This window comes from Semicossyphus pulcher, unplaced genomic scaffold, assembly GCF_022749685.1.
Source record: "Semicossyphus pulcher isolate SPU_LCO1_2020_fin unplaced genomic scaffold, fSemPul1.0.p SCAF_23, whole genome shotgun sequence".
Classification (NCBI taxonomy): domain Eukaryota; kingdom Metazoa; phylum Chordata; class Actinopteri; order Labriformes; family Labridae; genus Semicossyphus; species Semicossyphus pulcher.
In genome coordinates, this window is record NW_027211697.1 from 6715807 (window position 1) to 6735247 (window position 19441).

At 41.2% G+C, this 19441-nt stretch overlaps 1 protein-coding gene across 4 annotated transcripts; it reads left to right on the forward strand.

The window, feature by feature from the left end:
* Positions 1-63: 63 nt before the first annotated feature.
* Positions 64-18335, forward strand: trip10a (thyroid hormone receptor interactor 10a). Of its 4 annotated transcripts, none has more exons than XM_069674221.1 (15): positions 64-338; positions 6835-6950; positions 7465-7521; positions 8142-8289; positions 9327-9389; positions 9816-9920; positions 10028-10156; positions 10904-11050; positions 11154-11342; positions 13580-13744; positions 14637-14746; positions 14958-15090; positions 16119-16207; positions 16300-16433; positions 16790-18335. In XM_069674221.1, the coding sequence occupies exons 1-15, from the start codon at positions 315-317 to the stop codon at positions 16939-16941; spliced, it is 1761 nt and encodes a 586-aa protein (XP_069530322.1). In that variant the 5' UTR covers positions 64-314; the 3' UTR covers positions 16942-18335. The 4 variants fall into 4 exon arrangements, with proteins under 4 accessions (XP_069530322.1, XP_069530323.1, XP_069530324.1 ...); XM_069674222.1 differs by lacking the exon at positions 13580-13744 and adding an exon at positions 14011-14034; XM_069674223.1 differs by lacking the exon at positions 13580-13744.
* The last annotated feature ends 1106 nt before the right edge of the window (positions 18336-19441 follow it).

Genomic DNA, 19441 nt, shown 5'->3' on the forward strand with positions numbered 1-19441 from the left:
GCCCTTTAAGATTTAGGATTTGGGAGTGACGCGGATATGAAGCTAGTTTATCCCTCTTTCCTTCGCTATGAAAAAATATTTAGACAAACTCGACTAACGACTGCCAGCCCATGTTAATTAGCTAATAAAGATGCTGGTTTACGTTGTTTGTTAAAGGTATCGAAAGAGGAGTGTGTAGTGCTTACGACTCATTTATCACCTCGGGATTATTGTAGTTGGCAGGGCCGTCCTCCTCCTCCGAGCTGCTGCTGGGATAACTTTGGAGAAGTTCTTTGTATTCGGGGGAGTCACACAGCTTGGCCAACAAGCTGAACATGGACTGGGGCACAGAGCTTTGGGTGAGTCTGTCATCTGGCTCGCTTTCGAGGTCATAACAATTGTCAGGATGGCAATAATGCGATTACTTAGATAAAGTCGGGTAACGTTGAATGTCCTTGTTTGTGAGGAAGAAATGTGTGCAGAAGCGTTGAATCTAGCTGCAAGATGGTGCATTCAGGGACACGGTTCCGTTTTCGGACAGTTTCCTTTATTTGTTGAAACAAAGAGTGGACTTGCTTAAGCTCATTGCCAACACGTTGCTCTTGTGATATGTGAAGCACAGTTATTCTTGGATCCATATTTGCGCATTTATTTGATGTTGGAGGCTTTTATTTGGGTGTTGGGGTTTTTACTGGGAAGATAACGTTCGACAGTGGGACATCTAAAGAGCACGAGGCAAAAAGTTACTTAAAATCTTAACTAATTTCATAAATCACCTGCGTGAATCATATCTACAATCAGAGGGAGCTCTTCCAAGTATTTCTAGGTATAATATTACCTGTATGAATGAGCATTTTGATTGGCAATTTTCTTAACAATCTTAACTATGACTTTAAGAAGTCCAAATTATGTCAGACTGAAAATTGTGTCAGAATACTGTTTGGGTTGGATATATTGAAGGCTTCAAAAGGCGTGTTAGGTGTTCTGAGGTGGGTTGTGCCCAGTGGGATGTTCACTGTTTACAGGCTGGCACTCCTAGCTTCCATAGAGATGAAATCAGATGCCGTCATTTGCTTTGAAAACAAGCTTCAGCATTGATCATTTAATGCCTTATATGTCTACCCGAGTGTCATGATTAGGCTATTTTATAAACAAACAAGACACTCATTTCAAGAGATCTTGAATGTCCAATTATGTAGACTTAGTTGACTGATATGGTGATAAAAATAAACTACTTCAGGGATGTTTTCTAGGTCACAACAAATGAAGGTGCTCCCGTCTACTAACTGTTCGCCCATTCCCTGATGCAGCGTTAACAACGGTGAAACTATCCAGAATGTAAACAGTTCTTCCCATGTTGCATATAAACCAGCTTCCCATCCCCGCCATGTTGCATGTAAACTGCCACACATTATGTACCACTTCATTGTGCCATCATGATAAAGCCACACATTTGCGAACACTCTCACTTCCACATTCTCAGGGCATCCTGAATATGTAAAATGGAGCATTGCAAAAGTGAGGATAGGGAGGTTGTGACCTCATTTCAGAGTGTCCCCCTAGGCCTCTTCCCCTGTCCCTTTTCAATCCTACGTGCTGGTGCAACAGCCTAATTAGTTTTGCCCTACTTTGATGGAGTTAGAGAAAAATCCGTACCCCGTTATTAATCAGAGGCTCTATCTCTGCATGGCTGTCTTTCATTGTCATCCATGGAGTGTTTTTGTTGTTGAAGAAACATTCCCTGTGAAAGCCCTAATATTCTGTCTTCAGGCAATGTGAAATAGAAATGGTTTAATTATTGAAACGTTTTATTGAAACGTGCTTCTGTTTACCTGTAGCCTTACCTGTCTGGTTAGACAGTGCCCTGCAGGCATAATTGGTTCGCTTAAAGTTTGGCTGGAGAGTCATCCCTGGGGGCAAGTCTGCTCTGTGGCATCTGTCCCCTGATTGTCGCTAATCCGGTCGCTATTTTAAGGCACAAGTTTGCAGGGTTCAAAGGCAATGTCCGAGCATAAGCTGTGATAGTGAGTGTTACCAGGCCAGTCCTGAGAGCTACAGTAGGGCAGGTCTGACAAGGCCAGGCCTCGCCTTTTCTAGAAGACGGGGTGACTCAAGGCTGAAACATTCACCCAAGCCTTGTAGGTTGATGACTTTCAGGGTGACTCCTGTAAAAGTTATTTGAGAATGACTAGATGCCATGCTCGTTGGTATTACTGGAAGTGTTGGAAGATTAAGTGAATCTTGATGTCTTGGATTCTGAGTTTTTGAGAAGACCATTTAAGACCTCACATTTAAAGCAATATTGCATGCCCTGGGGTAAATCTGTGCTGTAAAAAACAGTTATGGCGTTCCTTGTTCGATTATTACCAGGGCAGAATTACAATATTTACTTTACCCATCAAACAATCTTGAATCAAGGGGCACTGGTTTAGCTCAGTTGGTAGAGCAGGCACCCCATGGATAGAGGCTACAGTCCTCGACGCAGGCTACTGATCACAAGCTCCAACTCCCAGTCTGCTGATCATTTGGTGCATGTCACCCCCACTCTCTCCACCCCACATTTCCTGTCTCTTTTTAGCTGTTCTATAAATTAAGACCAAAGCCCAAAAAAATATCTTAAAAAGGGACTTGAATTGAGGCATGGTGAGAAAATACAGCTGATGTTATTAAATGTTCCTTAGAACACAAACCAATAAGTAAAGGGACTCATAATGTTGAAAATGTATAGGCAACAAAATAGGGCTGAAGTAATAATGAAACAAGTCAGGTGCAAGCCATACTTTTACTTTTGGAGATGCTGGAGGAGCATTTTCTGTACGAACAGCATGTGATTTATGAAAGGCCCACCCCACAGGGACATAGAAAGATAATTTTGACTGTGGCTTTGAATGGTTATAAATTGCTGTGTTGTCACTGGTGTTCAACCAGACAATAATTACGTCCTTGAAAGTTGATTGGATGGATTTTGAGACAGTTTCAGAGGTTGGCTTTTTTTTTTTTTTAAATGGGGAAGTGTTATTTTGAATCTCAGTTAATTTACAGAAGTTATAAGTTGCTATTTTTTCGGTTTTAAAAAAGAGCACTAGTTAAGAGGCTTTTTCTTCCAGCATTTGATGCATAATATTGGAGTTAGTGGTTAAGATACATCAGACGAAATCTATTTCCCCATTAACTGAATGCGCCTTAATAATTTATGTCAATAGATATTTACTTTATTTTTTTATTAATGTAGAATCTAATCTAACCATGCGCCCAGTGTTCTAGTCTTGTTGCTTCTCTTCAGCTGTGTTCTCAGTTGCTGCTCGGGTTCCCTTCTCAATTATTCTTTTTAACAAAGTGATCCTCACTTCATTGGTAAAGTTCCTGTTTAATAACTGTAATGGTGATTTGGATTATTAAATTCAATGAACTTCAATAAATTAGTAATTAGAAATAAGATCCCAAACGCACAATAACAATCTTCTATTGTATAGTACAAGTAGTTAGGGCATTCATTCTGTTCCCGCCATCGCTCCTCCTCCTGTGAAATGTTTTTGAAAAGCTATTTAACAATTGGTAAAAAGGAGCAACAGGAAAACAATCCATTAAAATGTGTTGTTTCTCTCCTGCTGTGAAAATGGTAGAATCAATAGTGGGTGAAAACCATTTCTTTGGCACCACGCTGTGACATGACTTCCTCACAAAATTCCAGACAGCACAAACGGTTCGACATAGTATAGTTCAAATGTCAAGCAATGATGGATACAAAAATAAGATAAGCTATAATAATAATTCAACTATGCCGCACATTACAGGGGGATTAGTTCAGTGTGCTTTACAATAATGTGAAAAACAGGAGAATAAAAAAAAGAAAGGGATTAAAACAAATACTCTGTGGTAAATCCAAGCAAATGGATAACAAACAACAGAAAGCATGAACAAGAACATTCTAGAAACAATACACTATTTAAAAGACATTAGAAAAGGTATGACTGTTACACTTCTAGAGATATATATTCTCTCTCAGCTGCAATGATTTGACATTACATCCTAATCTGCTATGCCAGTCTGGTAAATCTTATAAAAGGTTTGCATTGTGCAGCTGTGGTGTTTGCAGGAGACTAAATATTGGAATGGGACTCAGTATTAGCGGATGCTTGTTGTAGTGGGAGACACAATAATGGCCTTGGGACCTCCCAGTTGTTCAACCCACTGTACACATTTTGTACGGCTTATCTGACAATTTCTATCCTCCCAATTAATTTCCACAATCTTATCTTATTTTGCGCACGCTGCCACGGACTGATCAGCAGTCCAGATATGCGATTGATGAACTTATCTATGCAAAATGCCTGAAGATATAGCTCTTCATATCTGCTATCACTGCCTTTACATAATATGATACACAAAGTACTTGTAGTCATGCAGTTGTTGATCTATAATACAGATGTTTAAGCCCTCCTGTTACTGTGATGCAAGGTTTGACCATGAGCATACATTATAACTCTGTTTATCTGCAACAAGTTGTACTTAGTGCTTGGCGATATGGCCAAAATCCTATATCATGATATAGGATTTTTTATATCTCAATATCACAATATAACAAATAATATAACAAATAATTGGTCTATGTGAAATAACCACATGGTTGTGTGTGAATTAAATACTAGACAAATAAAAAGTACTGAGTTTCCGTTTTCACTTGGGCAAAGCCTGAGCCCTTTTCTGCACATTAATGTCCATGTTAATTAGGGATAGACCAATTATCGGCCGGGCCGATTATCGGCGCCGATATTTGGCATTGTGACGCATATCGGCATCTGCCTTTTTTTTCTTCTTTTTTTTTTTAATCCGACGGCCGATAAGAGTTCATTCCTTTGCAAATTTTATTTCACTTTGTTTTATTTACTTTATAACACTTCAGGAAGTTATTTATTTAAATTTTCAGTTAACTTTATATAAGATGCTGCTGACCCTGGGAACTCCCTGCGCTTTTTGTTTTTGTTTAATAAACATATGCTTAAAGGCATTTAAACAAAGTTAAGTGTTGGAGTTTGTATTATTCAAAGTTTTGACGCCAATATTTTCACTTTTACTGCAAATGAATATCGGCTCCAAATATCGGTTATCGGCCTCCTTGACTACTAATAATCGGTATCGGCCCTGAAAAAAACATATCGGTCTATCTCTAATGTTAATAACCAGCACCTCCCTCCTTAGTTTGCTCCAGGTTCACTCCCACGTGCAAGAATTAGAACATAAAGTGTTGTCAAAATGATGTAAAAATTGCCGTAAAGCCGTTCAGCCGCTGATTTTGAGACATCACAATAGAGACGATATGGAAAAACACATACGATAGACATTTTCATATTGTTTTAACAATATATATTGTCATATTGCCCAGCCCTAGTTGTACTGTTCAGCTTTTGCAATTTTCTTATGCATCTCAAGTTCATATTCGTCATCTGACACATCTTAACATGTTGCAGCGGGTTGCATAAAAGATCCTGAGATTTTGACAGCAGCAGTAGATAAGGTCTCAACCAACAGGAGCTTTATCTCACCAGCTTTGCTTCTTATATACGCACACTTCCAGTTCACACCAGTTCAGCTTCAATCATATTTTGATCCCTGCGTTCTCTGCTTAGTTATGTTATGTGTATGATATTAATGGGGAGTTATGTTGTGTGTGTTTTGATGTTAATGAGTGACACTAAAAAGTGTTTGTGTTTTAGTTGTGGCACATTAACTTTTCCAAGTCTGAATCTAATCCTAGTTTCTGCGTAATTTTTTTTACAGATAATTGCAGCGTTAGTCTTCTGCTCTGTTGATGTGGTGAGGCTGAACTGGATGCAGACAACTACAGCTCGTCCTTAAACCTTTCCAAAAACAAGACTTCACTTTACAAGAGCAGAATTTTACTGATAAACATCAAGTACAAAAAGATTAATTCCTCATCTTGAAAGAAAATCTGTTGTTAAGGCAATCACCTTCAGAAGAATCTTTTGGCTGTATTGACTGATAGTACTTCTGTTCTGTAATTAATGACGCTTCATTAACCCCCTTACACTCCTATTGGTTAGATGTTATCGTGTTGATGGATTGCAGGCCTCTGTGTTTCAAAGACAGAGGCTAAACTTAACTCATTCATCACGGTTTTTGTCTCTTTTGTTTTACCTGAAGGCTGTGAAGAGTTCATCAGAACAAGGCCAAACTTGTCAGGAATCCCCTTTCAACATGCCCCCTTCCTCAATACTCAAGCCAGCAGCAAAGAAAGCTGGAGGGAATTGTTTTGATTGTAGAGTGAGAGAAGATTGGCTTAGATATGGTCTCACACTCCTAACGGACTTGTCTGAGCTTGAAGGTGTCATAAAGTGCTCGACCAAATAAGGAACTAAGAAGAATGAGGAACATCCCTCCTTCATACTGTACAATACTGAAAGGAAAAGTCAGCAAATTTATCTGCACTGTGCCAGAACTCTGTACAATAGAAACTAGATAACTAATAGGTCAAAAGGTTCATAGTATAAAACATATCTCTAAGGATTACTTATATGAAAATGTGCCTCTCCACACAGTACAGCTCCTATTTCCAGCCTGTGATCCCACTGTCCTTGACTGTCCTCTCCGTGGAACAACATGAGAAAAAGCCAAGATTCTTATACACATGTGGAGAACATTTGGGCAATCAAACATTCAGAAATAAACGTTGATGTGTTTATTTATAACCCTCCTTTCAGGATTAATTTAGATGACCTCAAACTCAACCAGAACATCCAAGTTATTACCCAGAAGTTAATTCATGTTCTGTTTCAACCCTGCACAGCGTTGGCTTAACATCCTCTCCTTATTTGTCCCCTGTGCTCCTTCCTCCAGGATCAATATGACATCATTGAGAAGCACACACAGTCTGGCCTGGAGCTGGTGGAGAAGTATGTGAAATTTGTGAAGGAGAGGACAGAGATTGAGCAAAACTATGCCAAACAACTGAGGTAGGCTGAGGTCTTGTGGCCTCAAATGCTTGTGTCTTGCTCAAAGCCTGTGTGTTTGCTTGGGTCCATGTTAAACGGCTGGTTATGAAATGTTTGTGGGGTCTTATGACAACTCTGGGACAGAATCAAACTTGTCTCAGAAACACTGGCCTCATTCTCCAGCCACCCTGTGCTCGCTCTCTCCCTCTTTCTCTTCTCATACATGTCGCTCCCTCTCCCAGTTGTGTCCCAGTCCGCAGGCCCACATCTGGTGTAGAGCTGCTGAGCTTTGCTGGAGAGGAGGGGAAGTGGGAGCAGACTGGCACATGATAGACAGGAAGTGGTCGGAAGCAGAGTGAAAGAAAGAAGAAAAGCTATTTTAATAAGTTCATAGCAGGCTTTTGTTTTTAATCTTAAAAAAATCAGTGGTTGCATGAGAATAGTTTTATTTTGAAGCTGTGTTTAAGTGTCATCTGTCTTTCCCTTTTTGTTTAGTTGTCTAACCATTTGTTTGACACACTTTCACTGTCTGCAGGAACCTTTCAAAGAAATATAACTTAAAACGAACCAGCAAAGATGAACCAGAGTGCAGGTGAGCCATCGTGACTGTTGCTTCATGCTGCAAGGCCTTTCTTCCATGAAAACTTAAATATTCTTGCGGTTCAGCATTTAAAGGCCTGAAATAACTCGGTCAGTTCTGTCTGTTTTAAAAAACCCCGCCCCTACAACCCCACTTTCCTCTGATTGGCCATCTCTCTGAAGCCTGCTGTGACGTCACAAAGTGCAGCGTGTAGAAAAAAACTGTGTGAAACCTGGCGTTCACAGCAGCCTGAAGACTGAGCCGAGAAGTCTGGGGATTACTCCAACATACTTGTACCTACAGATTTGAAAATTCACCCACGTTTAGTTTAGACATCCAACATTGTAAAATTATATATATGTCTTAAAATGTCTTAAAAACAGCATAATACCCCCTCTTTAACACAGCAGAACAGCATCAGCTTATTATACCCTGCAAATACGATCAAATAATTTGGAATCATTTTGTCATTAGTGTTGTACTTTAGGGCACCAGGAAGGAAGTCACAAGCCCCTTATTATGACTGCCCACTGCTGACCTCTTTGAGCCTGTGTATTTATCAACTTATCAGTGGCCCCATCACTGTGCTCTGATTGCTCCACCCTTTCCTCTCTCCTCCTCCTAAATGGAAGGTTGTCCAACTACCAGTCATTTCTAGACATCCTGAATGAGATGAACGACTACGCGGGGCAGCGGGAGCTAATCGCTGAGAACATGATGATGAACATTTGCATCGATCTCACCAAGTACCTGCAAGAGCTCAAGCAGGAGCGAAAGACGGTGAGCTTGATGCGGAGTGGACCAGGACTGAACAGTATCAGGCTGCTTGAAGTCCATTTTTGCAGCTGTGTTTACATGAAATATTGAACTGGCATCTTTTTAAAGATATTTAAAGCTCCGGTGAGGAACTTTCAGTTTGTGTTGACTTTGGCGCCCCCTGTGGACAAAGCGATACCTCTTATCTTTTTGCTGATTTTGTCACAAGCTTAAGTGGTGGCTTATAACAAAAAATCTCATCCTGCTTTCTTTAACAGTCAAATGTATCACTCACTGTAAATTATGCCCTGGAAAATGTAAACAAAGGCAGCGTGTAGTTAATCGCTTTGTCTGACACCTACCCCTCCCACCAGTGGTCTCAGGCATTAAAAATAACAATATAGAAATAATCAATGTTGTCGCTGATGGTCTGGTTTGCTTTTGGAGGTCATATAGAGTCATCAGAATTAATTTCAGTCTGTTTCATTACCAGCGAAAAACTGCTCACAGGAGCTTTAAAAACGTAGAACTATTTTTTTTGCTGTTTTGCTTGTGAGCTGGATCAATTTCAGTTTATTACCCAATCAATTTATGGACTCGTAATTGCAGCACTACAGTTAATATACTTGCATGAGCTTGCAGCCTGAAACATGCCACATGACACTTAAGAGTAAACAGCACACGCTACGAAGAAGGAGTGTGAGAGTTAGAGGGTGAGATTTAAAGGAGGAGTGGAGAGCTCCCTGTTCTGGCAGGAAGGAAGCCTTACTTAGTGTCTCCAGGGGGGGGCACGGTCTGAGCGTGGTGTGTCATTTCTCTATGAGGAATGAATTGGCTGTGTCCCACTGGATTGCAGAACACTGCGGCCGTATACAGACTCGGTGCAGACGTGATGTCTCAAACAGACACGCTGGTATTTGTTTTCTTGTCTGTTATGTTGTGTGGCTTTTGGAGGTCATTGTTTATTCTGTGTCTGCCCCTGCACATGGCTGTCTCTCTCTGTCTGTCATCTGACCCGCCTACCCTCCTCTCACTCGGTCTATTTTTATGACTGTCTGCAGTATCTGATGGAGGCCAAGAAGGCCCAACAGAGTCTGGAGAGCACCTACAAGCAGCTTGACAGTGTAAGTCCCAAGAAGGTGTTAATCATTATCCACATGTTCTATTGTGATAAAGCAAAGCTCTGTTAGATATCTTTTGTCTTTGGGTTCGGCTAATTTAGAAAGATGGAGAAAATTCTCTGCAGGCAAATGACTGCACATTGAATGTGGTTGGTCAGGTGGCTATTTTTAACTGTAGTAAAAACACATGTACAGCCTGGGAGACTGTTTTAGACCCCTGTTATTATTCCAAGAGCTATTTTGTTATGATTGGAAATGTTACAATCCTAACATAGACAACCTCCCTAATCCGTTGTTATAGTAAGACAGTGAGAAAGACGCACTGCTCAAAATAGAAGGAGCTCCTCATATTTCATTCATGCGATGACCTCACTTAACTGAATGAACTGAAAGTGGTGCCTCTCTCTTTTTTTTCTTCCTGCACACCAGAGTAAGAAGCGCTTTGAGAGGGAATGGAAAGAAGCGGAGCGTGCAGCACTGTACGCAGAGAAGACGGATCAAGACATCAATGCCACAAAGGCAGACGTTGAAAAAGTAAGAGAAGGGTGAAAATTAAGTCTACATTTTCAAGACTTTTTAACGGGATCAAAAGTAGAATCAGATGCCCTCGGCTAACCTGTTGTCTGTCTGTGTGCTTCTAGGCCAAACAGCAGGCTCATATGAGAGCTCACATAGCAGAGGAGTGTAAGAACGACTACGCCGCTCAGCTTCAGAAGTACAACAAGGAGCAGAACCAGTTCTATTTTAACGATATGCCACTCGTATTTAATGTAAGTGAATAACCTCAACTTTATTTGAGTTGTAATCATATGCTACAATGATAACTGGTATAATATACTTTGGAATATAAGATAACCATGTTATGTAATAAGATATTTTGTACTTTTTCACTTTACATGCAACATGGAAAATTTGCATTTAGCAAATGAACACTGACATTAGCCCCTTTTACACTGCCAGTTCAAGGTGGGATTATAACACCTCTGTTACAGTCCGTCTTCTTTGTTAAACGCACTGAGCCGGAATGGCGGGGCGAAAGTTGAGCCGGCATCAGAGGTAGTAACAGAGGCGAAACAGCGTCTGTGTGAACAGCGGAGCCGGCAAGGTGGAACAGCGCTGTGTGTGTGTACTTGAAGCACGCGCTGTTTGTTGAAACCTTGTGCACGTTTTGCTTCTGCAACGCTGGAACGCTTTGTAAAAACACACACTGGGGTGGCTTTATGCCGGCATTGCTTGGTCCAATGTAAAAATGGCAAAGGCTGCATGATGGCGGAGCTTCGTTACGGCACTGAGGCGGAACCGCAGTATAAAAAGGGCTATTGTTAATTGGCAATCAGAACCCTTGATGAACTCTGAAATTATTTATATTATTCCCACATGTTTTCCCAGAGCATGATCAAATATATTTCATGAGCATAATTAATGCAGATACACATTGTGCTTATTATAGGCTCTATATTATGCTCTGCCTCTAATAACCCTTAGAGTCTGAACAACTGTTGTGGTGTGTTTACTAGAAATTGCAGGATCTGGATGAGAGGCGAGTACGGAAGTTGGCGCAAGGCTACATCTTGTTCTCAGATACAGAGAAGCATGTGATGCCGATCATTGGCAAGTGCCTGGAAGGCATTACTAAAGCCGGCACTAACGTTAATGAGAGGAATGTGAGTTGTTCTCAAAGAATTTAGTAACACGTTTTATTGTGCAGCATGTCTGTCTGACAACTCTTGATTGACTGACTCTTAGCAATATTTGCACCTAATACAGGACTCCATGGTTGTAATAGAGCAGAACAAGTCGGGCTTTGAACGTCCTGGGGATGTGGAGTTTGAAGACTACAGTCAGGGCATCAACAGAGCCTCATCTGACAGCAGCCTGGGGACGCCCAAAGGCCCCATGGAGCTTCTGTCAAAGAACAGAAGCAAAAACTTTTGGCTTTTCACCAAAAGAAGTAAGGTAGGAAGCTCCAAACTAACAACACATCAGGCTCATTTAGCTTAAAGTGACCTTGTAAAAATCATGCAATGAATGCACTAGCAACCCCCTCCATCATTAATACACAGCAGCTGGTTTGAGAATCTGCAGGTGGGCAGTAGGTGACAGTGTTTGAGGCAGTGTTTGAAATCCCCTCTACAGAGAGCGCTCATGCTGGAGCATGGAGGACATAACAACAACACAACCTTCTCGTGCATGAACCTCTTTCATTATATTTTACATGACCTCACACACACTCCCCACCACTTCTAGAACAGGTCCTTTGCATGACTCTGTCCCTGGCTGTGAGTGAATAACCCCCCCCCGCCCCCTCACACACACACAGACACACACACACATACAGTACACCGTCCCTCTCTCTGCACTGTGGTTTCCAATAGGTCAACTGGCAGTCAGCATTCTGCTGTGCTTGTGCTTTCATCAGCACAGAGCCCAAACAACATTGAATTTTCCTCTACAGGCATCCGCAAACACACTGCTGCCATTATACTGCCCAGAAACTAGCATTATGTCTCTCATCACAATAACATCTTTGTACCAACAATCAGGATGCCACCAGGTTCACCCCTCAGAAAAACTAGTTTAAGCGCAGATTTATGTAATTTGTTACCAGAGAGCTTCACTTTATTGCAAATCACAGATTGTATCACTGAGGTCCAAAATGTAACTGGTGATATGAGTAGCTGACCACTAACCAGCGAACGGCCCCCCTCCTCCTGCCCCAGCACTGAATGATCCCTTCTTTCTTCCCTGCAGCGTTTGCTTGTTCAGCGCCTCTCTTCTCTCTGCATGTCTTACTGGCTGTGCTCGGCTGTGCACTCTTCCTGCTCTGTGTATGTGTGTGGCACACTGCTCTGTGTCATCAGTCATGCTCTCCCAATTAAGCCTGTAGCAGTATGAATAGGAGGCTGGCTATACTGGCCTGGGTGAGCTTTTGGTTTATGTCTGGCCCCTTAAACATTCCCGTTCTTAACTGCCCTCCTGTACTTAGGTTCCCATAACTCTTAAGAAAAGTAGCACCCAGCCAGTAGACGTTCACATAATGATAGAGTTGTACTTCCAACTCTTAGTATTTACACAAGGGACCCTGTTGTAGGGCTGTTTGAGACCCGCACTATTGAAGACTAGAAGACATCAGCCTCCTGTGTAATTTAGCTAATAGAGCCCACCCCCTTCTTCCCACAAAGACATACAGCCGACACTGATATTTCACTGAAGCATGTTTCCAAGTTAACCTCTTTTTAAGAGGTCATTCAGGGCGTTTATCAACACCCCACCCCTCCCCAACTATATGCACACTGACAGTGTGGTAATTAACAAGGCTATTTATAACAACGGCACCCTATATAGCAAGGTATTTTATCTATATAGGTCAGACTCGGATAGCATAGGTTTGATTCTGCTGAGCGTGTTGGCTTGTTCAGCTAAACCAATGTGTTTTTTTTAATATTACATGGCTCTTACTTTCCTATTTTGGATCAGTATGCCTGTCATTTATGATAAACAATTTACTGATCATGTTCAACGTAGTCACTCAGGAATGCTGCGACCAGACAACACAACTTTACATAGCAAGACTGTAGACTGCAACAACTGTTCCTTAGTGAAAAAATGCTTATATTTCTATAAGAAGGCAGCCTTATAGGGCAAGTAAACACAAGATATCAAAAGCAGTCAGTGTTTAAATGTGACCACTTTTACCCAGTGAAAGAAAAACAACTTTTATAAAGCAAACAAGATCTGAACAAATGATTAGCTTCTCAGTACAGTCAACAACAAATTCAGTTAAGTCTAATTGACCCGCAGCAGCTCCCTCGCCCTTCAACCTGGCTGCAGCTGCTGGGCTGCTGTGGTGCTGGTGTGGGAGCTCACTGTCTTTCTGCTTTTTTTTTTTTTTTAATGTTTGTTGATGAGAGCCAAAGAAACAGAGTTCATGGTTTCATGCTCTCAGGGCTTGTGTGCTGGGTTTTGCTCCAGTGTTGTCTTCCTGGCTTCGTGGTGTGCTTTAAGGTGTTGTTGATGGTGTTTTTTTTCTTCCCCTTTTCACCTTGTTGTCTTCCCCGTCTCCCCTCTTTTTAAAAAAATCATTCCGCCCCCCTCCCCCCCCCCCCCCCCCCGTCCTGTACACCCTGTACACCAACCTCTGCTCTGCATACCTCATGCTCGGGTGCTGGTACTTTGGTGTCGCCCTACCCCAGCTCTCTCCCTCCACGCTCCCACCTTTCCACACACCCCCCGCCCCCTCACCCGCTAACGGACCCCCTTCTCCCAAGTTTGGCCGGGACCCCCTGTCGTACTGTTTGAAGGAGATCAATAAGACAGTCAAACCCAGAATCTCTTCCTTCCGGACACTAAGGAGATCGGTGAGTGACTAGAGGAAAAGGTTTGGGTTTCAGTAGACCTCCACTCATCAGGGTCTACACATCATCCTATGTTCCCTCCTCAGCAGGATGAAAGACATCAACAATGTATAAACATGTAACATTGCTATGCTTACAGTGGCTCTTTTGCTATTTTTATTATTTATATATGTTATAAAGATGTAAGAAAATCTTTGGGGGAAAACAAGAAGGACAATTAAGAGTGTGATGAAATGTGTCTATACACAAACTGTTTCTTTTTCCCTCAGAAGTTTACTCCAGAGAGGATCATGGTAATATGGACAGCAAAGTTGGTGTGGGGGGGTCTCGGTTGTGTGACACAGAAAAAATGGCCGCCCCTTCATTACAACAGCTCACCTCATTTGAACAGTTTCCATGCACATAACTGTGCTAAAACAAAGGAACATGCAGCATGTAGGATCATGTTATGTGGCAAAAGGCAGCGAGTTTGAGTTTGTTTTGAAGAGGTGGCCACCTGGTGGTGAAGGAAGGGAAGACTACTCAGTAACACGAGGAAACTGAACAATTTCTTGGACTTTGCACATTCTTGGGTCACATTTCCCTTAAAGTTTTGAGTTGTAACTTGTAGTTAAAGGCAAATGTAAAGTAATTAGAGTGTGCTGTATTGTTGGGTGGGTGGTGGATTTGGGTTCAGCTCATTGTCATACATAAGCTTGCTTTACCTTATTTGAGGCCTAATGTGTAACAAGGAGACTTAAAACTAATGTTCTGTCAGTTAAATATTATCCTTTGAGCTGAACTCAAACAGCAGGCTTGGTGTTCCTCCGGAGGTGTGTGTTTCTTTTACCATGTTTGTTTGTGGTTATATGAGATCAGTTCAGTGTTAACCCACCCTTCCTGTGAACTCTTGCAGCCCACGGTGACAGAGGACTTCGCTCATCTTCCTCCAGAGCAGCGCAGGAAGAGGTTACAACAGAGACTAGAGGAAATTTGCAAAGAATTGCAAAAGGAAGTAGATCAGAGGTGTGTGTGTGTTTGTGTGTAACCTTTGGCGTATTAATAATCATCTCTGTTAGAAGTGTGTGTATGATATTCCTGCAGTGCACATTACTGTGTGTAGTACGCTGGGGTGTCTGTGTGAGAGTTTGAATTGTTTACACAGCCCTGAGCTCTGCAGGGAACCAATTTCTACTGAAAGTCACTTTCCCCCCTTGTTCCTCTCTCGTGTGTTCAGCGAGGCCCTGGGGAAGATGAAAGATGTTTATGAGAAAAATCCTCAGATGGGAGACCCCGCCAGTCTGGCATCCCAGATCAGCCAAACATCCCAAAATATAGAGCGGCTCAGAGGAGAGCTCAACAAGTATGAGGTAATCCCAGCCTTTGTTTTTTATTAGTTTTACGAGGTGATCATTTACCGTTATAATGTGATAGGTGTTAACTGTTACATATTATGAGGTCAGAAGGCTCTTAGCAATTTATTCTAACCTATTATAAAGTAATTAGGGGTCATTTGTTCATTTAATGTGTTATGAGAAGCCAGATTCCTTGTTGGTCAGTAAAGCATATTAATGACTTAACTGCCTCTTCAGTTTAGCAGTATGAAGTAATGAGGCCCTCAGACATTAATATTAACTAATGATTAGGTAACTAAGGAGTCCCAGACATCGTAAATGTTGAAACTTTTATTTCAGGTTTATAATCACATTTCTTTGTTGTATGTTTCTTTGTTTCACTCTGAACAAGTGTGGGCTAGTCTTGGGAACCATTGTGGATGTGGGCCATTAAAATACTGTTTATTGTGAAATAGTGCATCTAAAGAAATCATTTTAGAAGATTTTCATGTCAATAAATGTCCCTTAAGTCACTGTCTGGCGCCGAATGAGGTAACACAATGATGGTTGAGCCTACGGCCCACTGATGAAAGCCTTTGCATTTGCAGTATATAGTAGAATCACGGACTAGGTGTCTGTGGCGACCTTCGACCTGCCAGAGAGGGTAGGCGGAGCTAAGCAGATGCTTTTCCATTTTCTGTAAATATTGTGAGTAAATGGTAATTTACTATGGCTGAAAAAACAAAGATGGATGACTACAGATACAACTTCAAAAATAAGTAAAAATCTTAAGAAAAAGAATCAAATTCGACGCTCAGATGAAGGCAAACAGTCTAATAAGGAAAGTGACTGTCAGTGTGGAAAATCAAGAGTTACAACCGTAGCAAAGGGGGCCAACTGTAGACGTCTGTTTAACTTGGGACATGTCCTTCTGCATATTCCATATATCGCTATTAGGGGGGTGCCCAAGAAAACTAATCTAAAATCTTTGAGATTGTCAGTTTTAAGACAAATGTATCATATTTTCTTTTTTTCTCTCCTCTTCACTTCGGCTTTCTATTCAGACGTGGCTGGCGGAGGCAGGAGGTCGAGGGGACACACTGCGATATAAAACTCACACATTCAACAACAACGGAGCTCATGATGTACACAGGTGGGTAACAGGAAACTCTAATGATAGACATTATGTTTGGCACATCGATGTCTTACCTGCACGACACAGGAAACCTTTGTTTTTCTCTCCAGCCCTGACGGAGCGCACTCTGATGAAAGCACTCCTGACCCCTCCCAGGCCATATACGCCGAGTTTGATGATGACTTTGAGGACGAAGAACTAACTGCTCCTATTGGGAAATGCACGGCCATGTACAACTTCCCTGGTATGTCTCGGGCTGTTTGCCTTTCTGTCTATTCTTGAAGAGCAAGTGAACTCTGTAGAAAAGAGCATATGAAAAATTAATGACTGCTCAAATATCTTGATACAAGGGCGATGTTTCTTCTTCTGCTTCTTCTTCTATATGACAACTAACACCCTGGAAATCTCTCACCTTTCTGTGAATTTGACTTGTAAAGAAGTTATTGACTTCTATTTCTTATGATGATGTAATCTAGAACATTATATTTTTGATTAAAGGAAAATCATGAGTCAAAGGTTTTTGGGGGGGGACTTGTATAGTCGTGCATGCGTAAACTAGCACAGGGATATTTTCTACCATCTAGTTTATCCCTCTTTCAGGTGCCAGTGAAGGAACCATCTCTATGCAGGAGGGGGAGGTGCTGGCCGTGGTGGAGGAGGACAAAGGGGATGGCTGGACCCGGGTCCGAAGGAACAATGGGGATGAGGGCTACATACCTACATCTTACGTCACCATCAACCTCAACGAATGAGAGACATATGAGGAACAAGAGAAGAAGAAATGAACACCTCGCCAAACTGGATGCACTTCTTCCAAGGGGACCAATCATAAAGAAGCCACAGCACTATGGGCGGGACCACTGGTGTATCCAGAAGAATGGTTTTTGAGAGAGGTGCCCCAGTCGGTTGGAGGATTAGTGCTAACAGTGTGTTCCTTATGGCTTACATTACATTTACTTTGTAATAACAGTTACCCAAGCCACCTAAAGCACAAGTTTTTTTTTTACTTTTTGAAATCATAGTCACAATAATATTTTTTTGGATACAAAGTGTTGCATGGATCTTGGGCACTATCACGGTACGAGTGCTTGCCTCGCTTCAAAACCTAATGAGGCATTACGTTCTGAATGTGAGGCAATGAAGTGGAGAAGAAGGAGGAGGAGGGAGAAGATGAGTGCTGCTGACATCTTTATACTGAGTGTTCATATCAGTTATACTCAAAAGAAAGTTACCTCTCCTGTTTACCCCGTTCAACTAAGAAACTGACCTGCTCTGACCTACAACATCACTAAACCTTAAATATACGACCTGCAGTTCTCAGTCGTCTCAAGCGTGCCGTTTTCTGGCTTTACTAGCACTTGTAAAGATTTACGGCACCGTCACTTTGCTCATGGTTGGACTTAAGCTCTTGATTGTCCCCCAGGGTGTGAATGAAGGTTTGGTGGCGACAGCTCTCCCTTCAGGGTAAATCACAAGCTTACAACCGTACAAACACTTCAACTTTCAGACAATCACTGCCATATCATCATAAGTTCAGTTCATTTTTAACCTACAGCAGTAACAAGGATATAACAGTAGTTTTCTAATGGTAACAACCTGAAAATTGTACTAAGAATAATTTATTACAAATGTGTATGTTCTATAAATAAAAGTTTCAAGTTTGACAGAAGTTGTACTTTATATTGAGGATGTTCTCGAATATCTCTTTTGCCCTTGCACACATAGTGGACAGTCTGTAGCCACAAAAGGGAGTAAATAATGCAAACATATTGTGTTACATTAAGACTATTGTATTTATGTAATAAATAATATATATTTTAGATATCACAACACCACTATTGTCTTATTAGCTTTTTAACCATTCAAATAAAGATTGTTACATTGTGAGAGGAAGCTAAAAGTCTCTAATTATGTTGCTAACTCCATTTTGTTTGGATTTACTACACGACCTCTCAAGTTGACCCACGGTCTGTTTTGTATGTTATGGAGCGATCTGTCTTTGGTGCCTTTCTGGTTAAAAGCATTGTGTACATACCATTTTTGCATGCAAAATATTTTGTTTTTTTCAAGACTTAATAAATGTAGAACACATTTCAAAGTTAGATGTGGTAATTTTATTTCTGGACAAATAAATATTTGAAACAAACGTGGTGTTTATTGGGCCTGGAAATTGTGTACAATTTCTACATATGAATTAATTTAAGGCAAAAAACATTAAGATAAGACGTTAAAGGTCCCACATGGTGCGCATTGATTGTGTTTTATTGTGAGGTATAAATAAAACTGGCCAAATAAATCACCATAGCCATTCCAAAAAAAGTGAAATGATGCAAACAAGTGGATGGATTATATTTTATCGACTTGCTTCGACCTTTCCGAAGTGTACAGCACATTTTAACCAGGGTGAACACACAATTACAGAGGGACTATTTGTTGTGTAGTAGTGTCAAAAATGACATTTAATAAAGGATTCAATTTCATTTTCTTGGACCTTCCCCAAGTAATGGTCAGCTGACCAACTCACCTAATCGACCGGAAGTTACTAATTGCTAGCTAGCAACATGCGGCAGGTAAGCTGTCTGTGGGAATGTTGACAAACTTGTTTTGTTTGTAACTAAAAGTTAAGGCCAGAAAGTTGTGCTTTCAGTTGTGTTGAAGAGCATGGTCTTGATTGAAAAATGTACTAGTGTTTGAGATGCTAGATGTGGCGGAGGATAATGGTAAGCCTGCGTGGGAAGGGAGCGCCAGCGGCGTGGCTGCTGACATGGCGGACCGAGGCGTGCTGATCGGCACAGAGATGGGTGAGCATGTGTAAACTAGATCTACATGCATATCATGATCCATTTCCTGAGATAAAAAACAAACAAACTATGCAGTCAGTAGATGCGTTTTCTTCATTGTAGTGAAATTATGTTAACGTTTAAAAAAGTATAAATATATATAAATGAAATAACTTGACATACTGTGTATTGAAGCCCTCTACTATGCCCTCTTTTGACCTTATAATGTTAATCAGATTTAGGTAGCAATGTTTACCGTAGCCTTCTATAACCTCAGGCCACTTTGTGACTTGATCTGTGCTAAGCCAATCAGAGCATCTGCTGATGAATAGGATATGGTTACTTCTGCCTAGGAGCAAACATTGTTTTCTTCTTTTACAGCATTATAAAAATGCTTTGTTGACACTACCAAACACTAAAGACACAACTATTGATCAATTTTAAGACTTCTTTTCCCAAAGAAAAACTCAAG

Coding starts and splice junctions, on each gene's coding strand:
- trip10a (XM_069674221.1), top strand. CDS start 315: ATGGACTGGGGCACAGAGCTTTGG. Junction 11,051..11,153: donor CTAACGTTAATGAGAGGAAT/GTGAGTTGTTCT, acceptor CACCTAATACAG/GACTCCATGGTTGTAATAGA. Junction 14,747..14,957: donor CAAAAGGAAGTAGATCAGAG/GTGTGTGTGTGT, acceptor TCGTGTGTTCAG/CGAGGCCCTGGGGAAGATGA.